Genomic DNA, 20,767 nt, shown 5'->3' with positions numbered 1-20,767 from the left:
AATGAATCACCAAAAGCTGTGCATCAAGAGTTGGATGATAAAGTGAAAGATAATCCTTTTGCCTCATTCTGCCCACCAAAGTGAAATTAGCAACAACAAGTAGTATTTAATGAAACAACAGGAATGAAAAGTCAACAAGGCAAAGGCCAACTAAGACTCTACATAAGGTCAACCACTTTAATGGGGAGAGGAGGGATGCTTGAAAAAAATTTAATTAAACCCCAACCACTCATCCACGAGCCTTATGAGAGAGAGTATTTGCACCCATTATCAATCTGAAATAAGCAGAGGCATCCTTCATATACAAAGAGGAAGCAAGAAGCCTGGGAGCCAAACATATGTCTAGTTGACATTTCTAGACAATTGGAATATATGAGGCTTAAGAAAAGGTAAAGTAAAAGCACTTACAAAAATTGTAAAAAGTGATTTAGAAGATATAAAAATCCTGGGCTTTTGAAGAGAATTCATGAAAATTTCAAACTATGAAAATGCTGCAATGTATCCACCTGAACTTTCTGTACACTTAGAACTTAATAAACTTCTGTGCAAAATTGCAGAGGTGTAGTACATGAGGAAAATGTAACCTGGGCATGGCTATAGCCAGGCCTCTCCTGGCAGAGGCAAGAAGTGCGGCTTAAGAGTTAGGTGGGAAAAGAACCCTATAATTCAACTCATATTTTAAGTATAAAGTGGTTTACAGTGTGAAATCATGATTTTCTGTCTTGATTCAAGGTGAATGGACACCTCATTTTCTCATTGCCTGTCTCATTATTTATCTTTTTCAGAATTATATTCAATAGCTTTATTCTAGTAAATTTTACAATCTTATCAACGTCTCTACAATTAGAGTTTTCTAGGTATACAATCATATAATCAAGTAACCTCATTACTGACAACTTAAGATATAATTGACAACTAAAATTAGAGGAAGCTACCCAACTCAATTCACCTCAGTCTGTACTTAAATAAAACTTACTTTAAAAAGAAAACTGAAACATGCGTTAACTCACCTTTTAACACAGAGTAACTAGAAGAGTTACTGAATAATGCCTCTGGGAACACAATTAAGCAAAACTATTAAGTCCCAAAATCTAGATTAATATATTCTAATACTCGGAAAACAGGTCACAAGCTATCATATGTATAACACTCAAAGCCACTCAATGGCACCCATCCACAAATGTGGCTGATATAATCTGTGAAAGGCAATTTTGCAAAGTAAATTTTAATGTCTACACCCTTTAGCACAACTATTCCTCTTCTTATACATGTTAAAAGTAACACAAGCAAAAAGACCTTAATTGCAGCAGTGTGTATAAAAGCAAAACTGGAAACCATCTAAGTATCAACCAACAGGAGCTAATAACATCATGGCCATGGAAGTCAATGCAGCTATTTTAAAAAATGAGACTACTCTGTTGACTAGGTTGAACCACATGGAATTGCTTTGTTCAACCATTTCTGGTCCACAGAATCTACAATTTTATATAATCGACCTAACATAAAAAGACATAAAGTACAGTCAGGGTCAGGAGCATGGAAAGGCCAGACTGCCCAAGACTGAATTTTGCAATCTTCACTCAGCTTCTCTGCCCCCTCTACACAATGTGGGCAGGAGTACTGTCTGTATCTACTCCATGGGTTGTTGCAAACACTTAGTAATTAAACATCAAGTGCTTAGAACAGTATCTAACACACGTTAAAAGCCAAGTAAACACTTCTTACTGCTTCCTAAATAGATGTTTAGGTGAAAACAATAGAGCGTACAAGTGGGCAGTACAGCACGCTACTGTGCATGCGCGTGTGGTTAAAGGAATACATAAGTAATCATAGCTACAGCAAATACCCTTGGAAAAGAAACGAGAACATGGAAACAGTGACCTTTGAGGAAGAATAACAGGCAGTTAGAATGTGGGTGACTGGCTTTTCACTACATGTGCTTGATTTATTTTTTTATGTATATACATTATCTACTCAAAAACATCTAAATGAAGTAATTTTTTCGATGTCAAATCAATAAAACACAACACCCTGACAGCAGCCACCTGAATGACAGATGTAGTGGTCAGGATCGCTGCTTCTCAAACTGAGACAATACAGTCCATGGAAATGCCAAACCGAAAGAACAACTAAAAACTTCTATGAACATCAGTTTTGTTCTAAGGAAACTTTTCTTCTTATATTTATATTTATATATTATATAAATATACATGTCTGCATACATACAAGCAAACAGAACACAAAATTACTTGCTGATATTTGTAATAATATTCTCTAACTCATCTATTTGAAATACTATGTAGTAAGTATGTATTTTTTTAATTAGACCAAAATATAGCCAGATACCAATTTTTTGGAAATGGAAATTTGCTGATTTGAAAAGGAACTTGTCAGCAATCTCTGGAGATAAGATGCTTTCTTTCCCATGTACTCTGCACTGCAATAGCATCTTTGGCCAATGAAAATATCTGCTGATACAAGATAGTGGGCTTCAAGCATAAAGACAGAGAGCTAGCCTCAATTAGAAGAAACCAAACACCAACAACTTATTGAAAGCCCGGTGCTAAAATCACCAAAGATTAAAATTACACCTTTTTTAGAATGTAAAACACTAGTTTTTTTAATAAGCTTTTCTTTTTTAACAGAGCATTTCTCCACACAACCTAGGGCAAAGGATAAGGGGAACATTCAGGGGTGTTACAAAAGTAAAAATGAAAATGTTCAGGAATAACACTGGTGACAGTTGTACAGCTCTGTCAATATACTGAGAACTGCTGAATTGTGTCCTTTAAAAGGATTAGTCGTGGAGTATGTGAGTTATGTCTCAAGAAAACTATTTCTCAAAAAAAGCCAAGATCCTATATTTGGAGGGGCATTTCAACATTCCAACAAATCTCTTATTTCTCCATTTTACTACAATCACCACTAAGTTCCCTAAAATAAGAAAGCCTTCTATTTATCTTTGGACAAAGTATACTATATCTAAACATAAATCTGCTATTTTCCAGTCCAATGTTTTCTCACAGTATCTTTTTAAAAATTGGTGACAAAAATCATAAGCCTATTTCAAGCTGAAGAGCTACATTTTCCTTGAGTAGTAGAATGTATTGGTTGCCAATTAAACATATTGCCAATTAATGCTGAAAAACTACCTTTCTTCTGAAGGGAAAAAAACCTCCCCCACGCTCCCACGCCAGAAAGTAACTTTCTCTCTACTCAGATAAGTTATACAGGATGGTTCCCAGTGTCATAAGAATCTAGAAACATTTCTTATCCCTACATAATACTCAACAGCTTCAGCCCTAAAGCGTAATCTAGTCAACTATGTGAGAGAGAGCCACACACCAAGAATGAGAAAGAAGTCAACAGGTGGGCATGCAGGATGGTTCTTAGGGCCTAACACTAAGGCCTATTTCTACATCTCCATGGGACAGAATGAGGGTTTGACATGAGGCTCAAAGCTCGGCACAAACCTGTTCTTCTTCTGTAAAGGGCACAAGAGCCAATGGTGGCAGAGGCTCCTCCTGCAGGATGGGCAGAAATTCTTTATCCAGAAGGTCTGAAGGTATCTGTATGAAAAAACACATGACCGGGAGCTTAATGCTATCTAATTACAAGAGGCCAAAATAAAAACAAGAACATTCTCCTGTTTGTCTACTGCTAATTGTTATAAATATGGATTAAAGTCTATTCACAGTCACAACTAAGAGTGGTAGTACTAACATTTTTCTCAGGGGGTCAAATATTAAAAATCCCAATCAATTTCTCTACCCTCCGATCATACCACTACTTACAAATTTGATAAACAGCTTTTGCAGAGTGTACAGTGGAAGAGTAAAAATTTCCACATTTAACACGATACAGAAGACAGTTTTATAAGTAACTGTGTCTTTTAATTAAAATTGAGATTCTCAATCCATTGATGAATTTACTGCTTAATAAGTTTACTAGTTACCATGCTACTGTACTGTATGGTATGTGCACATCACACATCTGAAAGAGGGTTAATATCCAAAATATACAAAGAACTCATAAAACTCAACAATTTAAAAAGGCAAACCACCTAGTCAAAAAATGGACAAAGAGGGCCTCCCTGGGCGCAAGGGGTTACAGCACAGCACTGTGAAGCTATCCACAGCCACTGCAGCATGAGTTTGGTCTCCGGCCAGCCAGGGACCTTACCCACATGGCACAGCAGACCTCTCCTGACTCGCCCGCTCCTCCCCTCAGCAGTGTACTCCAGCCAATCTGCCTGTTCTGTTCCCCGCTCTGTCTCTGGTGAATTCTTTCACCCCCCACACCTCTGGCCTGTATCCCATCTCTTGTATGCATAAATAAATAAATCTTTAAAAAAAATAAAATTAAATAAAATTTTTTTAAATGGACAGAGGACTTCTCCAAAGACATGCATATGGCCAACAGGAACATGAAAAGATGTTCATTTCTTATTATAGAAATGCAAATAAAAATGAGCTATCACCTCACACCTGTGAGAATGGCTACTGCCCGAAAGTCCAGAAACAAGCTTTGGAATGGATGTGGAAAGAAAGGAATCCTTGTACACTGTTGTTGAGAATGTACATTGGTACAGATATTATGAAAAGCAGTATGTAGATTCCTTTAAAAAAATTAAAAATAGAAATTCCATACATTCCAGCTATCCCACTTCTGAGTGGGATACACTAATTCAATGAGCTACACGCACCCCCACATTTACTGCAGCATTAATTTACAACAGCCAAAAACTGGAAACATCCTGAGTGCCCATCATTCAACAATGGACTAGAAAGATATAGTATATGAACACAGTGGCGTACTATGAAGCTATGTTGAAAATTTGAAATGCTGCCATTTCCAACAACATGAATGGACCTAGAGGACAGTGTGCGTACTGGAATGAGACAGGAAGACAAACATCATATAAATTTACTCCTATGTGGTATACAGAGAAAGCAAACAAAACAACTAAATAAAACATAACGAAACTCTTTGACTACATGCACTAAGTCATACAGTGGTTCCCAGAAAGGAGAGAGGAAGTTTGTAAGGGAGATGGCATGGTGCAGGATAAAACTGGACTTTCAGCGATGACGGTAATGTAGCAAATACACATTTCTCAGTGACGCAACCGGAAACTTGCATAATATTACACCACAATGTTACTTCAATTAAAAAAAAATATTTTAACAAGGAATATTTAGAAAATAGAAATTATTTCTAACTTGTCAAATAATAAAAGTATACTGTTTAAGTTTTGATCATTTATAAAGGATGCATTTTAAAGTTTGTTGTCCAATGAAATTTTATATCTAACTCAAAAACAGTAAGTAAGAACAATAGAAGCAACTCCGCTGCCTGCTCCTAAAGTCTAACTAGGGAGAGTAAGAAAAGATACAACAAAGAGACAGGAGAGTCTTCCCTCAGCATCAAGATGCAACAGAAACAGAAGGAAAGAGAGGTAAGAAAATTAGCTGGGTCTATGCACTGACTACTTCCCTGCTTCCCTAACGCTTTCCACTCCTATAATGAAATCTCAGGGTTTCTCTAAAGAACAGAGTACATTAACCTTGGAAAAGCCTCTTGTTAACTACTGCAGGTTTCAAAGCAGGGGGAAAGTAAGGTAGGAAAAGGCATGGGTCAGGATTAAAAAAAAGAATTTATTGTTTTACATATATTAATACATCACTGTATAGACCCTGAAGTTTCATTTACAATTTTGAACTTTTCTACTGTCTTACCTTGTTGTCTTTAAGGAAAAGTGCTAACATTTCTTCTCTGCCATAACGATAGTCTGCTAATTTATACTTCGGCAATGCTGGAGAAAGAGGAGGGGATGTAATACTCCCACCACTAGACAAAGCTCGGAGCCTAGGAGACACAGAATATAAAATTGAGGAGTCAAATATTCTGGCACTATGGTCATCTTATTTTTATAAAACTAAGAAGTTTTTTATTGTTTGAGAAAACAAATTTCAACATCTCAAAAACTAGCTTTAATACAACTTCCTATCATAGCATACTCAGAAAGCAGTTCATCAAGAGGTAACTCGATAACCATGTGGTATTCCTTGACTTAAAAAGCATCAAGGCAAATCCTTGAGGGTGAGGAGAGGACACATTTCCAAATTATATAAAGTAACTTATGATTGGAGGCAGGCCACAAATTTCATCTGGAGACATCTTTGAGCTCACAGAATAGACACCATGGGCAAAGTTCACGCGCCTGAGTTGAAAAAGATTACGGACATACAGTTATCACTGTTATTAAATGGTGGCAGAATACAGTAGGGAGGTGACCCAGTGAAAGGTGAATGTGAGGAGATGCCAACTAACAAGCAACAGACCAACACTGGAATGGGGTGATACAAGGAAACGGCACCATCACATCACATTAGAAGCCTGAAAACGAGTATGAACAGTGGCGGCAATGGCTGTGTTCACAAGAGAAACCAGCTGCATCCTCGTGTGCCCTGTCTGCACATCTTTTTAGCATGACAAAAAGGTAGGTAGTGTACATTTTTGCACTGAACTTCTCTGTTAAACAAACTCTTGTAACAGTCAAACAATTAACAGTCAAACAATGGTTGTAAAAGAAACACAGTATCACCTTATACCCATATAGAATAAAATTTAAGAAACCTGTCTATAGCAGATGTTGATAAGAACATATACTAATGGAAAAAATTCTCAAGAAGTATTTGTGGGATTATAAATTGGAACAACGACTTCAAAAAACTGACTTGGTGATAGCTAATAAAATATCTAACAAAGCATACCATACAAAATAAAAACACTGCAGTTAAAAAGAGCAATTTTTATATGTACATATACCTGCAAATAGGTTTACACAGTTTTAAGAACATACGAAATGTAGTAAAAGCATAGAAACAAATTTGAATTGCCAAATAACGGAATTCAGGATAAGGTTTATCTGCAAAGGGGGGGAAAGGGTATAAAGGGTGTTGTAATTATACATGCAATATTTCATTGTTTCAGTTTGGTGAAAAGTATATGGATGTTTGTTACAGGCATCTTAATATGTTACAAACTATGTGCCTGTAATATTTCATAATCCATTTTTAACAAGAACAATTAATGCATCAAGTGAAGTACAAGGAAAAAAATATGAAAGCCTATTTACTGCTAAGATGACAAAAATAAAAATATACTCTGAGCTAATAGTAGCAGCCACCTCTGCACAGTGGAACCAGGGAAAGAGGAATCTTAATTTATAATAGTTTTATTTAAAAAGGGGGGGAAAGGAGAGAGGAGCCTCAGCAAGAGTGAAGTCCTACTGCAGCACTGTATCAAACAAGTGGAGAAACATCATTAATAATGAAAGTAAAATAAAACTTTTTCCAAGTTCTATAAGCATAAGATCCCGAGGGTACAAGGGAGTGATGGGCTTCACCTTGCAAAGGAGCCTCAAGAAAAAGTCAACAGAAGCACTGAAACACATCCCCCAAAGTCACAAAAGCACTGAAGAGGGGAATGATCTACTAATTACATATTTTAAATTAATAAGAAAGCCAAACATAGTGCATACTTGCATATTCTCTAAAAATAGCAGGGAACTGTGTGATAAATACAATGTGTTTCCATGTAGAACCAGGAAAGGGAGTATGTCTCAGTCAAGCGAGGCTGAAGGCTGGTGGGCGTTCTGTAATACACCTGTAGATCTTCCACTTACTTAACTCTTTTTTATGGACAATTTTGAACACACACTAACAGTACCAAGAACATGACAAAGGTCCATGAACCAATTGCCCAGCCTCCAAACCAGCAATCCATGGCCAACCCTGCCACTGTATCATCGAACCTTCCTTTTATGTCATTTTGAAGGTAACCTTTGGATTTCTAGATTTTCTAAAGGAAATTATTTCAAGACTTCTGAGGAAATTTTTAAAGGAAAGTTACTTCATCTGTAAATATATCAGAATGTTATCTCTATAGATGACGTTTTATTCTGGATTTTGCTGGTTTTATCCCTACATATAGCTTGACATCTCTCTCTGTTCTCTACATTTTGAGTAAGTTGTGACTAGATGTGAAGACTGCTCAGACTTGGCAGGATCACTTCCATGTGGCAGTGATTCCAACAGGCGGCTCACATTCCTGGTTGGTCGCCAGCAGCCCAATGGCAAATGCTACATCCCTTAGCGCACGAGGACTGCCAAATGATTCTGTCCTGTCAATCCCTCTTTATTAGCTGGAGTATTTCTACAAAGAGAAATGTCCTTCTTTTACTTTTACTTGCTACTATTACCCAAAAGTACAGTTCATGTAGAAAAGGAAGGAAGAGTCCTGATTTTTATTTTTATTTACTGAATTTCAAAACAGCAACTCAGTTCACTGCACAATTCTTTAAAAATGCTCAAAATGTCTCATCTTTGATGTATGAGACTCTTTGGGTTGGCTCCTGGGTTCTTTCTGACACAAGCCTAGTCTTCCGTTTGCCAAAATGTTCCAGGCTTGTTTAGTTCCCGCCTAAGCCTAGAATCAACCATTTCTCCAGGGAGCCCAATTCTCCTTAGTATATATAAAGATCACAATCTGGATGCTACAGGGTTGGCCTTGGTTCTTTTCCAACTCCTTGGAATCAGAAATCTTCAGTCCAGCTCCTATATGACAGGTTAAACAATCAGGTGAAAAAAAAAAAAAAAAACACATCCAATAAGGGAGTGATCTACCACTGTGGAAAGCCTTCTGAGAACCCATTTTTCATCAAATTCATATAAAGTTGGGATTTTCCTTGAAAAAGGGAATTACTAGGCACTGAGAACTCAGGCTGGGAATTTTACACTTACATTACCTCATTTAATCTCACTTAAGCTTCTCCACAACTCCAATATAACAAATTAAGAAAAATGAAGCCAAAGAGTTAAACAGCTTGCCCATGGCCACCGTAGGCAGAACAAAGATTCAAACCTAGGTGTTTATAACTAGAAAGACCAAGACCTTCCCAACAAGGAGGCCTCAAATTTTTATTTAAAATAACGAAGATTTATTTTTCAAACATTAATTTTTAAATGTACATATTTTTATTACAAATGATTTCAAAGCCTCCCCTTTACTGAACCAACATGCTACCTGATGGTTTCTACCACTAGAGGGCACACCTGTGTGCACTTTCAAGTGAAAATCATTGCAATTTTGGCACAAAGGCACTGGGTCTCACCAAGACACTTTCCAGCTCAAGGCCCAACATCCACACCCCACTCTGCCTTTCCATGGAACCCCCTGGAGGGCTAAACACTTCTCAGGCACCAGGATCTAGTAAAGCAACGTGGCTAGAACACATTCTAAAGACCTCCAGCTATTCCAAGAGGCCAAGGCAAGCTGAGAATAACTCAAACTAAGAGATGATGGCAGCCTGAATTAGCATAATGGTTGTGCTTTACTTAATAATCAACAGATTCTATTACAAATTTCTCTTCACCTACAAATATATGGAAAAGCTGTAACACACCTGGTTAATATTCTTTTGTAAAAATCTACCAGTAATCTTGAGCTCCTCTAGGGTCCTGCTTCATACAAACCCTCTCTTCTAGAAATTCAATCCCTTCCAATTTGCTTTCCCCCTCAGTCTCTATACCCAATAGTGATTTGTTTAGAACTCTAATTTAATTCCGCATCCTCCCCCCCCCCCCGTTAGCATTGCTCATCATTCTTTTTTCTTTTAGAAGCATCTTCACGCATCCTCACTTTGCAGGACTTCAAAACCCAGTGCAAATTGGCTTGCCCTTCCCCACCACCACTGTTCTAGCAAAGTTCATCAATTACCTCAACAATGCCAGATCCTTGGAAATATTTCTGTCCTTACTGCTCTCATCTTAGGGACCATACTAAGATCTGTTTAACACAGAAGGTTCAGTCCTACAAGCAGTAACAGTTAAGGTAGCCGCAAAGCCTTCTAGAACCCCAGTGATACTCTAAAATCTTCACATGTAAATTGCTGTCCAAATCCAAACACCTGCTTATAAAATCAATTTAAAATGTCAGTGTAGATGTGTAAAGGTACTAGAGTCAAAAATCACTTCAGTGTAAACTCGTGATTGCCACTCCAGCTCTGCTCTCTAGAGTCGGGCTTTCACACAAATTTAACATGCCTACATGCCTGAGTGTCCATCCCAACCCCCTTCATCACTGGTATTCCAAAAGGCAGGTAAGGAGCAGGAACCTAGGGACATTCTTATTGCTCACTTTCTACAATCTCCCACACCCAATAACCATTTCCTAAGAGTCCGTTTTAAATCCTAAACCTCTCAAAACATCTCCTGATCAACTAATCTATTTTTATTTCTTACCTGTACTGCTGCAACATCCTAAGTGAGCTAAACAGTGACAGGCCTATTCTCCACATTGCAAGCTATTTATTTCAAATGTAAAGCTGAACAAAATGCTTCTCACACAATTCCTCATCCTCATCAGCACACAATGATAAAAAAAAAAAAATTCCAAAGTTTCTTAACATAGAAGAGCTATCTCCAAGTTCATCTTTCCCTCCTTTATTACCATAGTGAAGGCACGTACCTTGGGGATCCCTCCACTTTAATCTGTTTCTTGACCCCCTGTCTTTACCCATACGCTGTCTTGTCAGAAATATTTTTCTAACATTTTTCACTGGGGGAGAGGGAAAGCTGGTAGGAAGAGAGGCTAAGTAAAAAAGATAAAGAAGAGACAGAATGAGGAGAGGGAACTAGAAAGAGCGATGGGAAGGAGAGAGAAATCTAGATTCTCAGGCCTCAGCTAGACACAAGCACTTGCCTATCCTCTATAATACGAACTGGCTAGCTAATCAACAATTATATAAATAGACAGGCTTTTGAAAAAACTTGATCCAGTTCACATTTTATCATTGCTCTCGCTGCCATGGAGAAAACAATCAGAAGAAGAGCAGAAGCTAGGAAACCTCACAAGGCCACTCCTGCCAGAGTTCAGAGCTGACTTGGTGGCAGCAATGAAGACAGAGAAAAATGAACAATGGAACTGACATGACATTTGATGGACTATTGATAGGGATACAGTACCAGGAAATTTCCAGGATAATGCCAAGACTTCTAGCTTGAGCAAATGGGTATGCTGTGGTATTCAGCAAGAAATTTAAAAGGACAAGACGTCTAAGTTTGTTAGGGGGAAAAGGATGTCCTAAAGCTAATTTCATGCCAGGCAACCCGTTTTATATCGGGGCTGCTCCGTAACAAGTTCGGTTTTATAAAAGTAGGAATGAGATGCGTATAGGTGTCAACTAAGTAGTTTAATATTCTGTAGCAGCATTATATGTATACATGTATGTATAATTATACATGTATGTATAATTCATTTGAACATTTCAAACATTACAGTGTAACTATTTAGTTCAGCTTCACCTCTAAACAATTGACAAGCAGGTACCATGTCCGTTTACTCTTCTTGTCTCAGAACCTAGCCCAAAAGATAGAACATAAGAAGCACCTGATAGCGTGTTTTCTAAACAAAATTCAAAATTCTTTTCCAAAATGCACCCCAATTAGCATCTAATTTACTATACTTCAGGTCATACAGATACCTTTCACTTTTTGAAAACTGCAACTATGATGCATTCCACCCTCCAGAGCTTCCTCTCATTTCTCCACAGCCCCACAAAGATCACCGGAGTAACTAGGCAATGTGGGGTTTGCATTCTCTTGGCCCCACTTTCTCCAATAACACTTGAATGCCTTTAGTCAATGAACATTTCCTGATATTAATATTTCCTGTGCTCAGTATACCAAACAAAAAACAAGTTTAGCAAAATCAAGAAACATGGCGGATTAGTTCTTTTCAGAGTAAACACTAATATAAAGATATATACCAAAAAGTAATTACTTTAACACAGGTATAAACAAAATGCCTTAGGCTAAAGAGACGTGTCTCACTTTTGCAAGGAGAGATATGGGGAAAATTTAAGGTCAAAGAGACCAGGACATAAGAAACCCCAAGAACGTTCCTTGGCTTCTTCCCCATAAAGCTAGGTAACTGCCTGCAAGTATTCCCCCATTATAAACTCCCTTCTTATCTGATTTTGATCCTCAAAATAAAAAAATAATCCCCAAATAAAACAAATATAATGAATTTGTTTGTGTTTTTAAATATCCTTAAGTATACACACAAACATTTGCAAAGAAGATAGAGGAGGACAGAAGCCACAATGCTAGCAATGGTTCTTTGGATATAGGATTAAGAGTAACTTGGCTCTTTTCTTTTTCTTTTTGCACTATTGTTTCTTCCAAGGTTTTCTGGGATAAGAATGAATTATTTTGTTATTGGAACTAACAACAAGAAATTCTAAAATATCTAATTCTGCCAGATTTAGAACTAATTTTTTTTTTCCTTAAGATAGTAGTGTCAAGTGGGATGGGAATTAAGTGTATATAACCCTTCTGGTGGTCAATCTACTCATATATCATCCAAAGCCTTACAAATGAAACTTTCGGTTTAATAATTCCATTTCCAAGAAATTATTCCAAAGCAAATAATCAGCAATACAAACAAAATCATTCAAGGATGTGTATACATATTTACAACAGCAAAACATTAGAAACAACTTTACTTTCCAACAATTCACGTGTTCATTTAACAAATATTTATTGAGTACCTATTATGTGCCAGGCACTGGAGATACAGCAGTGAACAAACTACACAAAAGAGGCCCAAGTACCTGCCCTCAATGGAGCGCACAGTCTAGTGGGAGCTGGAGGATGGGATACATATAATAAAGAATATTTTGCATGTTATATTTCAATATAGACCAAGAAAAAAGTTAAGCAGGGACAGAAGATAGGAGTAAGGGGTAGGATTGACACAGTCAGAAAGGAAAGGCCAAAGGTAGTACATTTCAGTAAGAACAAAATGATTTTCAGTCTTCTATCTAGAAATAATTTACTTCTTCATTAAATGTATAATATTGTTTTAAATTGTTTTGGTGATTATGTAACACATTTCTTTATTCTAAATATAAACTGTGAGCTAATGAATCTAAAGATATACCTTAAGTCCATACTTAGGATCATCTGTGGTCTGCTGCTACCACTTTCCAATGTACTCACATCTTCACAACTATCTCAAGTACAAATAAATCTCTTCATTTTACCTATCTGTTATGTTTTACATCATTATAAAAATGAGTGTATTTAGAACACAGCATCACTACTGCTCCACATGGGTCAGCACAGTGCATGGTCTCTGTACGGCACACTGATTCAATGCATTCACTCCAAACTAATTCTCAGCTACTCTGGAGATACAGCTCCTTGCGCTTCAAGTTTCACAATGAATGTTAGGTACAGTCTCTGCCCACTCTGAAGCTTTCTAGCTCAGGCTTACTTGAGTTACTTAGAGACTTCCATTTACTCCCTTTGCCAGAAGGAACTGTTTTCCTAGGTGGTACAAAGAAGGTAAGGAGCCCACTTAAGACCTCCACTCCTCTTCCATGGCATTTCAGAAAGCAGCTAAGCTCTAAAGCCTGCTGGATAACGAGGCAAGGTACTGCTTAAGCAGTAGCTTAAGTTACCTCAATTCAAGATTTGATTAAAACACTTGGCTGGGGCCTCCCTGGTGGCGCAGCGGTTAAGCGCTGGGTTGCGAAGCTGCCCGCAGCCTCTGCAGCGCCAGTTCGATCCCCGGCTGCTCCCCGGCCACCAGAGGAGGGTCCCAAATGGCGCGCAGACCTCTCCTGCCGCCCGCTGCTCCCCTCAGCAGTGTACTTCGGTCCTTCTGCCTGCTCTGCTCCCCGCTCTGGCTCTGGTGAATTCTCTCACCCTCCCACGCTTCTGACTGTACCCAGTGCTTGTATAAACAAACAAATAAATAAATAAATCTTTAAAAAAATATATTTAAAAATAAAAAAAATTAAAAAAAAATAAAACACTTGGCTGGGCTGATCAAACAAAACACCATTAAACAACACTTCAGAGTACCAATGAGGACATACAGACTGAGTCAATGACACAAGGACATGACTTTGGGAACCTATGGCTTAGGGCAGAGAGCAATTTTTTTATCTAAAGGACCAGAGGGTAAATATTTAAGCTTTTAAGTCAATGTCCTCTGATATAACTACTCAACCCTGCTATGTAGTGTGAAAGCAGCCAGATAATGTGAAAACAATGATGTGTGGCTATGTTGTAATAAAACTTGACTCACAAAAACCTTATTTACAGACCCACAGGCCATAGTTTGTCAAGCTGCAGTATAGGGTATCAAACTAAAGGTACACTGACTCTAGAACCTCACCAGGAATTGTTTCGGTTCAGCTAAATTCCTAGAGGTTGCCTCTTTTTGTTACCTCTTAATAGAGATAATAGGGGGGAAAACCCTCCTGTAATTAGCTGCTGATTTTAATCATGTTTTACAAAGAATGAGATACAACGGGTATGTAAATAAATACAAAAGAGAAGCAATTACAAGTTCCATATAAAAGCAAAAGAGCTGCCCACAAAATGGTTATCATGTGCACTACATGAATTTAAGTCCACCTAGAAAAGTTAGTAAGATGTGAATAAAAATTCAGCTACAAGAATGTCAAAAATATTTTTATAATAATGAAAAACTGAGAACTGCCTATATATGCTACAGCTATAAGGCTAATTAAATAAATGATGTTACATCCATACAATGCAACCATTAAACCATTAAGACTATTTTTACAAAGTATTTATTAAGAAAGATGTTTTTGATGTAATTCTTAAAAGTGTGTTACAAAATTGCATGTACAATATAATCCCATTTTTGTGAAAATAAATGTACATATACACAAACAGCCATACATAAAGCCACCTGGAAAGATACACCAATGTATTCACAGTGGTTACCATGGTCGGTGAAATTCTGATTTTAACTTCTTCTGACTTACTTGTAATTTCTAATTTTTCTACAAACATTGATTTGACAAGAAAACTTTTTAACTATAAAATAGTAACTAAGACAGGTGCAGCATTATTTAGGTCAACATTTCCAAGATAAATTCTCAAAGTAGAGGATGTTACACCATTCTTAGAACTTCAAACTGATTTCTTCTGGGTCTCCAAATGCTAGTTCTAAGGGCCAAGAACATTTAGGCATTACATATTAAAAGAAATGCAAAGAATAGGAGAGGTTAATAAGAGTACTCAAATAGGAGTTACTACAGGAAGTCTGCATCATTATCAAACCACCTCCACCTAAACAATCAAGAATATTTGGGACACCTATTCCACTTTATCTACTTTACATAGCCTCTGGCTCAGGGTCTGAATGAAAAAAGCAACTATCATTATTCATGCCACTGATGAGAGGATCTTCAATCACCAACTTTGAGGGGAAAGGAAGAGGGGGGAGGGGGAAGTCACACTACAATGTGATGGATCTCAAAATTCCATGAGAATTCCATATTCGGGGTCCAAACACATCTGTAAGAGACTCAAATGTCAATTAATTGTTATTATGGCAAACGCTAACCCAATCCTAAATGGGCTACTGTTAATAGCCAGTAGACTACCTGCTGAGCTCATCCATAAAATTCAATTAATAATTCAAAAAAAACTGTAGTTCAAATGAGTCTATGAACAGTGATCAAAACAACATTGTAGCAAAAAATAGATACATATTAAAAATGTTACATTTATGTAAAACTGTATATGCACCTGGACAAGGGCTCAAACAAAATATCAGTAATTTGCTAAGGTGGTAGGATTGTGGGTAGTTTTAACTCCATTACATAACCAATTTTTGAAAATGAATATAGAATGTAGTCATTAACCAAATATAATTTACTCCTGGAGAAGCTACGTAGTTTTCAACTCATCACACAGAGCAAAGTCTCAAAAACATGCACACTGATAAGCCACCCAGCACCTGCACAAATACTTCACTACTATACTGGTCACCCAATATTAAACAAGATGAGACTTTGAAAACTCACCATTCGGGCCCGAAGTTCAGTGTCTGCGTTTCCGCTGCCATTCTTTTCCTTATTTTTACAATAGATTTTTATATGTGGAGAAACCTGTAAAGAGAAAAATATCTCCATACAGTTAGTCAGGATGAAATGCAGAATTCCAGCCTACAAAGTACAGTGTGTTCTGCTTATACGCCTCTCAACCAGTCACCAGAATGAGAAGTGATCCCTGTGACTAACAATATAGGAGTTATAGTGAAATGAAAAAATCCACCCTTACTTTCCAATTCCTATCTTTTTAGGCTTATCTTGGGAAAGGAGACATGGTATTATGTTGAATTCCTGCCGCCCGCTGCTCCCCTCGGCAGTGTACCTCGGTCCTTCTGCTTGTTCTGCTCCCTGCTCTGGTGAATTCTCTCACCCTCCCGCACTTCTGACTGTACCCAGTGCTTGTATAAATAAATAAATCTTTAAAAAAAAATAAATTGTTCTTTAAAAAGAAAAAAAAAGAACCCCAATTACCAATCTCACAGCTTCTGCTATAACTTCCACACTTGCTGCTTAGCATTTTAACTAAAGTGCTTCTTTTAAAAAAATCTTAGACTCTCAAGTTAAAATAATGAGCTAATGAATTTCATTAATGAATATGAAGGAGCAAATTCAAAATATCAGAGTTAAGATGAAATAAGTCAGAGAAAGAAACTAGTACATGAATCCCTCACATGTGTTGACTCTAAAAGCCAAACTCAAAGAAAAAGAGTAGACTGGTGGTGGCCAAAGGGCGCAGGGCCGGGAACTAGGCAGAGACTGGTCAAAGGGGACAAACTTCCAGGTTCTGGGGGTATTATCCAGTATAGTGATTACAGCTAATAATACTACATTCTCATACCTGAGAGCCATTAAAATAGTAGATCTTAGATATTCTCACCACAAAAAGGAAACGGTAATTGTGTGATGGGCCAGGGCTGTCAGTGCTATTGTGGTAGTCACCTTGATACTGGAATTGTCAGGCCTAATCTCCCAGACAGGAACGGATTCCAGGCTGCAAGGCAGCGCTGAACCCCAGCCGCTAGACCCCCCACGGGTTGGTGTCTCACGAAGCAGCCCTGTCTCAACCTTATACTAAATGTATCAAAACAACACACTGTATATACCTTGAACTTGTACACCTTGAACTTGTACACCTTGAACATATATGCCAATTATATTGCAAAAAAGCTGGGGAAAAAGGCGATCAGAGCTTAGAAAAAGGATAATACTGTAAACACTGTATATGTACTGCAAATCTCCCCAAGATACATGTATCACCCTGACTGTTGCTTCTGATGATCTAAAAACAATAAACTAGAAATTGATCTAAAACACAGAAAAGTGAAAATGTGCTATTATACATAATCTGGCCTCCTCCTGGGAAATGTTTCTGGCCCTGTGTCAACCAGGGCTCCAGGGATATGCCCAGGCTCTTACGTCACGACCCTTACCAGATAAGCACGCACACCAAACTCAAGCTGTGATCAACTTAGTGCCCTCCCCACCTCTTAAGCAACTCATGGCTCAAAAACACAAGACAAGGTTTTTTCATATTTTAAAATCTCTGAAATGAGAATGAACCTTGGATCAACGCTCTCCTACACAGCTGCTCCTGGCTCAGCAGGGGCTGTGTCAGTTGTCCATGTCTGCACAGTTAACTTGGCCACAGCTGCTCATACTGTCCTCCTTTCAACTGTGTTGTTTCTATAACCTGACTTCAACTGCTGCTTAAAATGTCTTCAAAAAGGAGATGATTCTAAACTGAAATGAAAGGCATTACAGGAAAGCATTACAGCAATGGAAGATTAGTGAAGTGACTCTTCTTCACTGGAGGAATGACAGCAAGTGCTTTACAGAATATGAGGGGAGAAAATGCTACACACAAACTAAACTTGTGTTTGTTGCTGAGACCTCCACTGGCCACCTGCCACACTCCTGAGGAGGGAGAGACAGAGAGAGAGACAGAGAGAGTGTGTGCACGTGTTAAGGGGGGGGGAGGTTTAAACAGCTTCACAAGAACCAAATCACTGAATTTTAAACGGCTGAGAGAATACAGCATACTCCCTTAAGATGTGTTTCATCACCATACTCTTAATAACGTGACACCACACAGTGGGGGAGAGGGAGGAGGGAGGAGACTTCTACAGTACAAAATTGAAAAGATTTAAAAGAGTCACACCCTGAATATGTGGAATCCGAGGAATACCTTAACCAATTTATGTCATTTTTATTTTCCTTTTAATACATGCCAAGAATATATACTGCATAACAAAAAATAAATTATTTGCTAAATAATTTAAAGAACTTTTTTAAACATGTAAAATAAAAAATTTAAGTAATAAAAAATTGTGCCAGACTTTACTTCATATATTTCCTTCTTAGTAATACATAAAATGAAGAATCTTACAAACGATGCATGTTACATTCAATTAAAGTGTACAACTCTCCCCCACCCCACCAAAGAAAATGATTTGTCAAGGTAGTGACAACCAGACCACAGTAAGGACATTAACACACCTGGACATTAACACACCTGTGGCCTATTTAGCATCAACAGATTCAGCATGCTTTAAAAAAGTATGTGAACCTATCTGCCTAATGGACAGTGGCGACTCTATCAACTGATTTTTTTTTTTTTTTTTTTTTTGCTAATACAAAACACTTTGATGGAGCATTTTTGCCACCACTTTAAACTCAACCTAGTCACCTGTTTTCAACTCAAATCCCTGTGGAACAATGGCCACTGGAAAATGGCGCTGAACTGACAAAGCCTGAACTGACAAAGCGAGCAGGTTTGAATCTAAGTTAATTTGTAAAGCAAGTGAATCACAACTAAACAATGCATTGTTTCACAATTGTAAAAATACTAACATCGGGCCTCCCTGGTGGTGCAAGGGGTTAAACGCCGCACTATGAAGCAATCCGCAGCCTCTGCAGCATGAGTTCCATCCCGGGCCGGCCAGGGAGCAAACCACATGGCACGGCAGACCTCTCCTGTCTCCCTGCTGCTCCCCTCAGCAGTGTATTTCAGTAGATCTACCTGTTCTATTCCCCACTCTGTCTCTGGTGGATCCTCTCACCCCCCACATCTCTGGCCTGTACCCCAGCTCTTGTATGGATAAATAATCTTTAAAAAAAAAAAACACTAAAATCACTCTTAGATTTAACTTTTCCCCTTTGAATTACTCTTCCAAAGCCATCACGTATCTCCAAACAGGAGTTGTGTAGTGCAAAGCTGCCCAGCCGCAGGTCTTGCGCTACATCTAAGGGACAACAGCAAGGAAATCCTGTTTAGTTCCACCTGTAAACCTTTAGGTAGTGCCAAACAACCACAGCGGACAAACAAGAAAACCCTGAAGTCATTTTAGCCATGCCTTGAGCTAGCTATCCAACTACCATTTACAAGTTTCCAGAAAATTACTTCCCAATATAAAGATTTTTCTAGAAAATGCTTAAGAACCAAAGAATAATCCAAAAGCTTCAGTTACCAACTAAAGAGACCTACATACTCACAACAGTGTCCTGCCTTGTGAGTTAAAGCAGGAAATGTAAGAGTTATGTCTGTTGAAGAAACCTAATGTCAGCTCTTAAGTACTATAAACACTATTTCTGATTGAGCCTTCCAACTGAATTCAAATAAGCACACTTCTAATACATTTATATGTACTGGAGGGATTGTCTTACATGATGCCTCTGAATTATAAATTAGCTGGAATGGAAACTGGGCCTAATTTCTTAATCGTCCTTTCTAAGGGTTCAGTGAGGTATTGAAATGAGCTTAGTTAGACCATGCTGCCATTTAAACCCCACCCTACCTAAATGTTTTCAGCTCAAAACCCCAGGAGACTTGTGGCAGGCAACTAGAAAACAGCTCTGAAGTTTTACAGCAAGTCAAGACTTGAACCACATTCTGGATGCTGCACTCCCACCAGGCTATCCTGCCTAACTTCTTAAACCATTTCCTCTTTTTTTTCCTCCATGACCACAGCATTGTCATTTCCCTGTCATTTCCTTCCTCTTTAGTCAGCATTCTCACAAGTTTCTCTTCTAGCTTACCTTGGTGTACCCACAGTTTAGTTAACTCTGAACTCTATTTGGATATTGTCTTGAACCTTTTATCTACAATATGTTCTCTACTAACATTTTGGGTGGAACCCTAACTACTAAATCATGGGGAGTAAAAAAGGGCATGCAGGGAGTGGGCGTAAAATTACAACAGCAGAGAGAAGCTCTCCCACAAATTTCTACACACCCCCTAGGAGGGGGCCCATCCTGCTGCGAATTACAGATTTGGCCTTTCTCTCTTATGACCCATGTGGCATTTCCAGCTGCCTGCTCCTCTTGGGTATCCAGCTCATCAACAACTGGCCAGCTGACTCACTCCCGAGTCATGCAGGCTCAAAAGCTGAGAGTAATCTGACACTCCTTCCTGTTCCCTCCTTCATGTCCAATCATTTTGTCCCAAATGTGTTCAATTCCTTTTTCAAGAATCCTTGTGCAGTCTCTTTTCATTTCTGTCAAACTTTTGTTGACTCGGGTCTGGATTATCACCAAAAAACTTGCAATATTGTTCCTTCCTTAGTTCAGTCCCTAAGGACTCTCATCCAGTAAGATCAATCGTCCCACACTCCTTTTCAGTCACGCCTGTCCCTGTTTAAAATGATTAAACCTCCTCTGCAAGGTCAAAACTTCTAATATTTCAGGGTCCCACAAATCTAATATCCATACCTCCTCAACTCAATCCCTAATGTTTTACCTCCAAACTCAAAGCCAAATGAGAACTATCAATAACTCTCTACTGAATACTTCTGTGGTTCTGCACATCACTCATTCACTTCCACT

General features: G+C 38.2%; 1 protein-coding gene across 2 annotated transcripts in view; it reads right to left on the bottom strand.

Annotated features, from left to right (window-relative positions):
- Positions 1-15,990, bottom strand: part of GIGYF2 (GRB10 interacting GYF protein 2) — a gene marked incomplete at both ends in the record, with an annotated part of 93,052 nt that extends 77,062 nt beyond the window's left edge. The window contains 3 exons of one of the 2 annotated variants that reach the window (XM_084255000.1): positions 3,474-3,569; positions 5,739-5,868; positions 15,920-15,990. In XM_084255000.1, the coding sequence (XP_084111126.1) occupies positions 3,474-3,569; positions 5,739-5,868; positions 15,920-15,960 (267 nt within the window). The remainder of the gene's footprint in view (positions 1-3,473; positions 3,570-5,738; positions 5,869-15,919) is intronic. The other variant, XM_084255001.1, reaches the window with a different exon arrangement.
- Between the last annotated feature and the right edge of the window lie 4,777 nt (positions 15,991-20,767).

The sequence above is a fragment of the Talpa europaea genome, assembly GCF_964194135.1.
Source record: "Talpa europaea genome assembly, chromosome: 1".
Classification (NCBI taxonomy): domain Eukaryota; kingdom Metazoa; phylum Chordata; class Mammalia; order Eulipotyphla; family Talpidae; genus Talpa; species Talpa europaea.
This window is presented reverse-complemented; position numbering and strand designations above follow the sequence as displayed.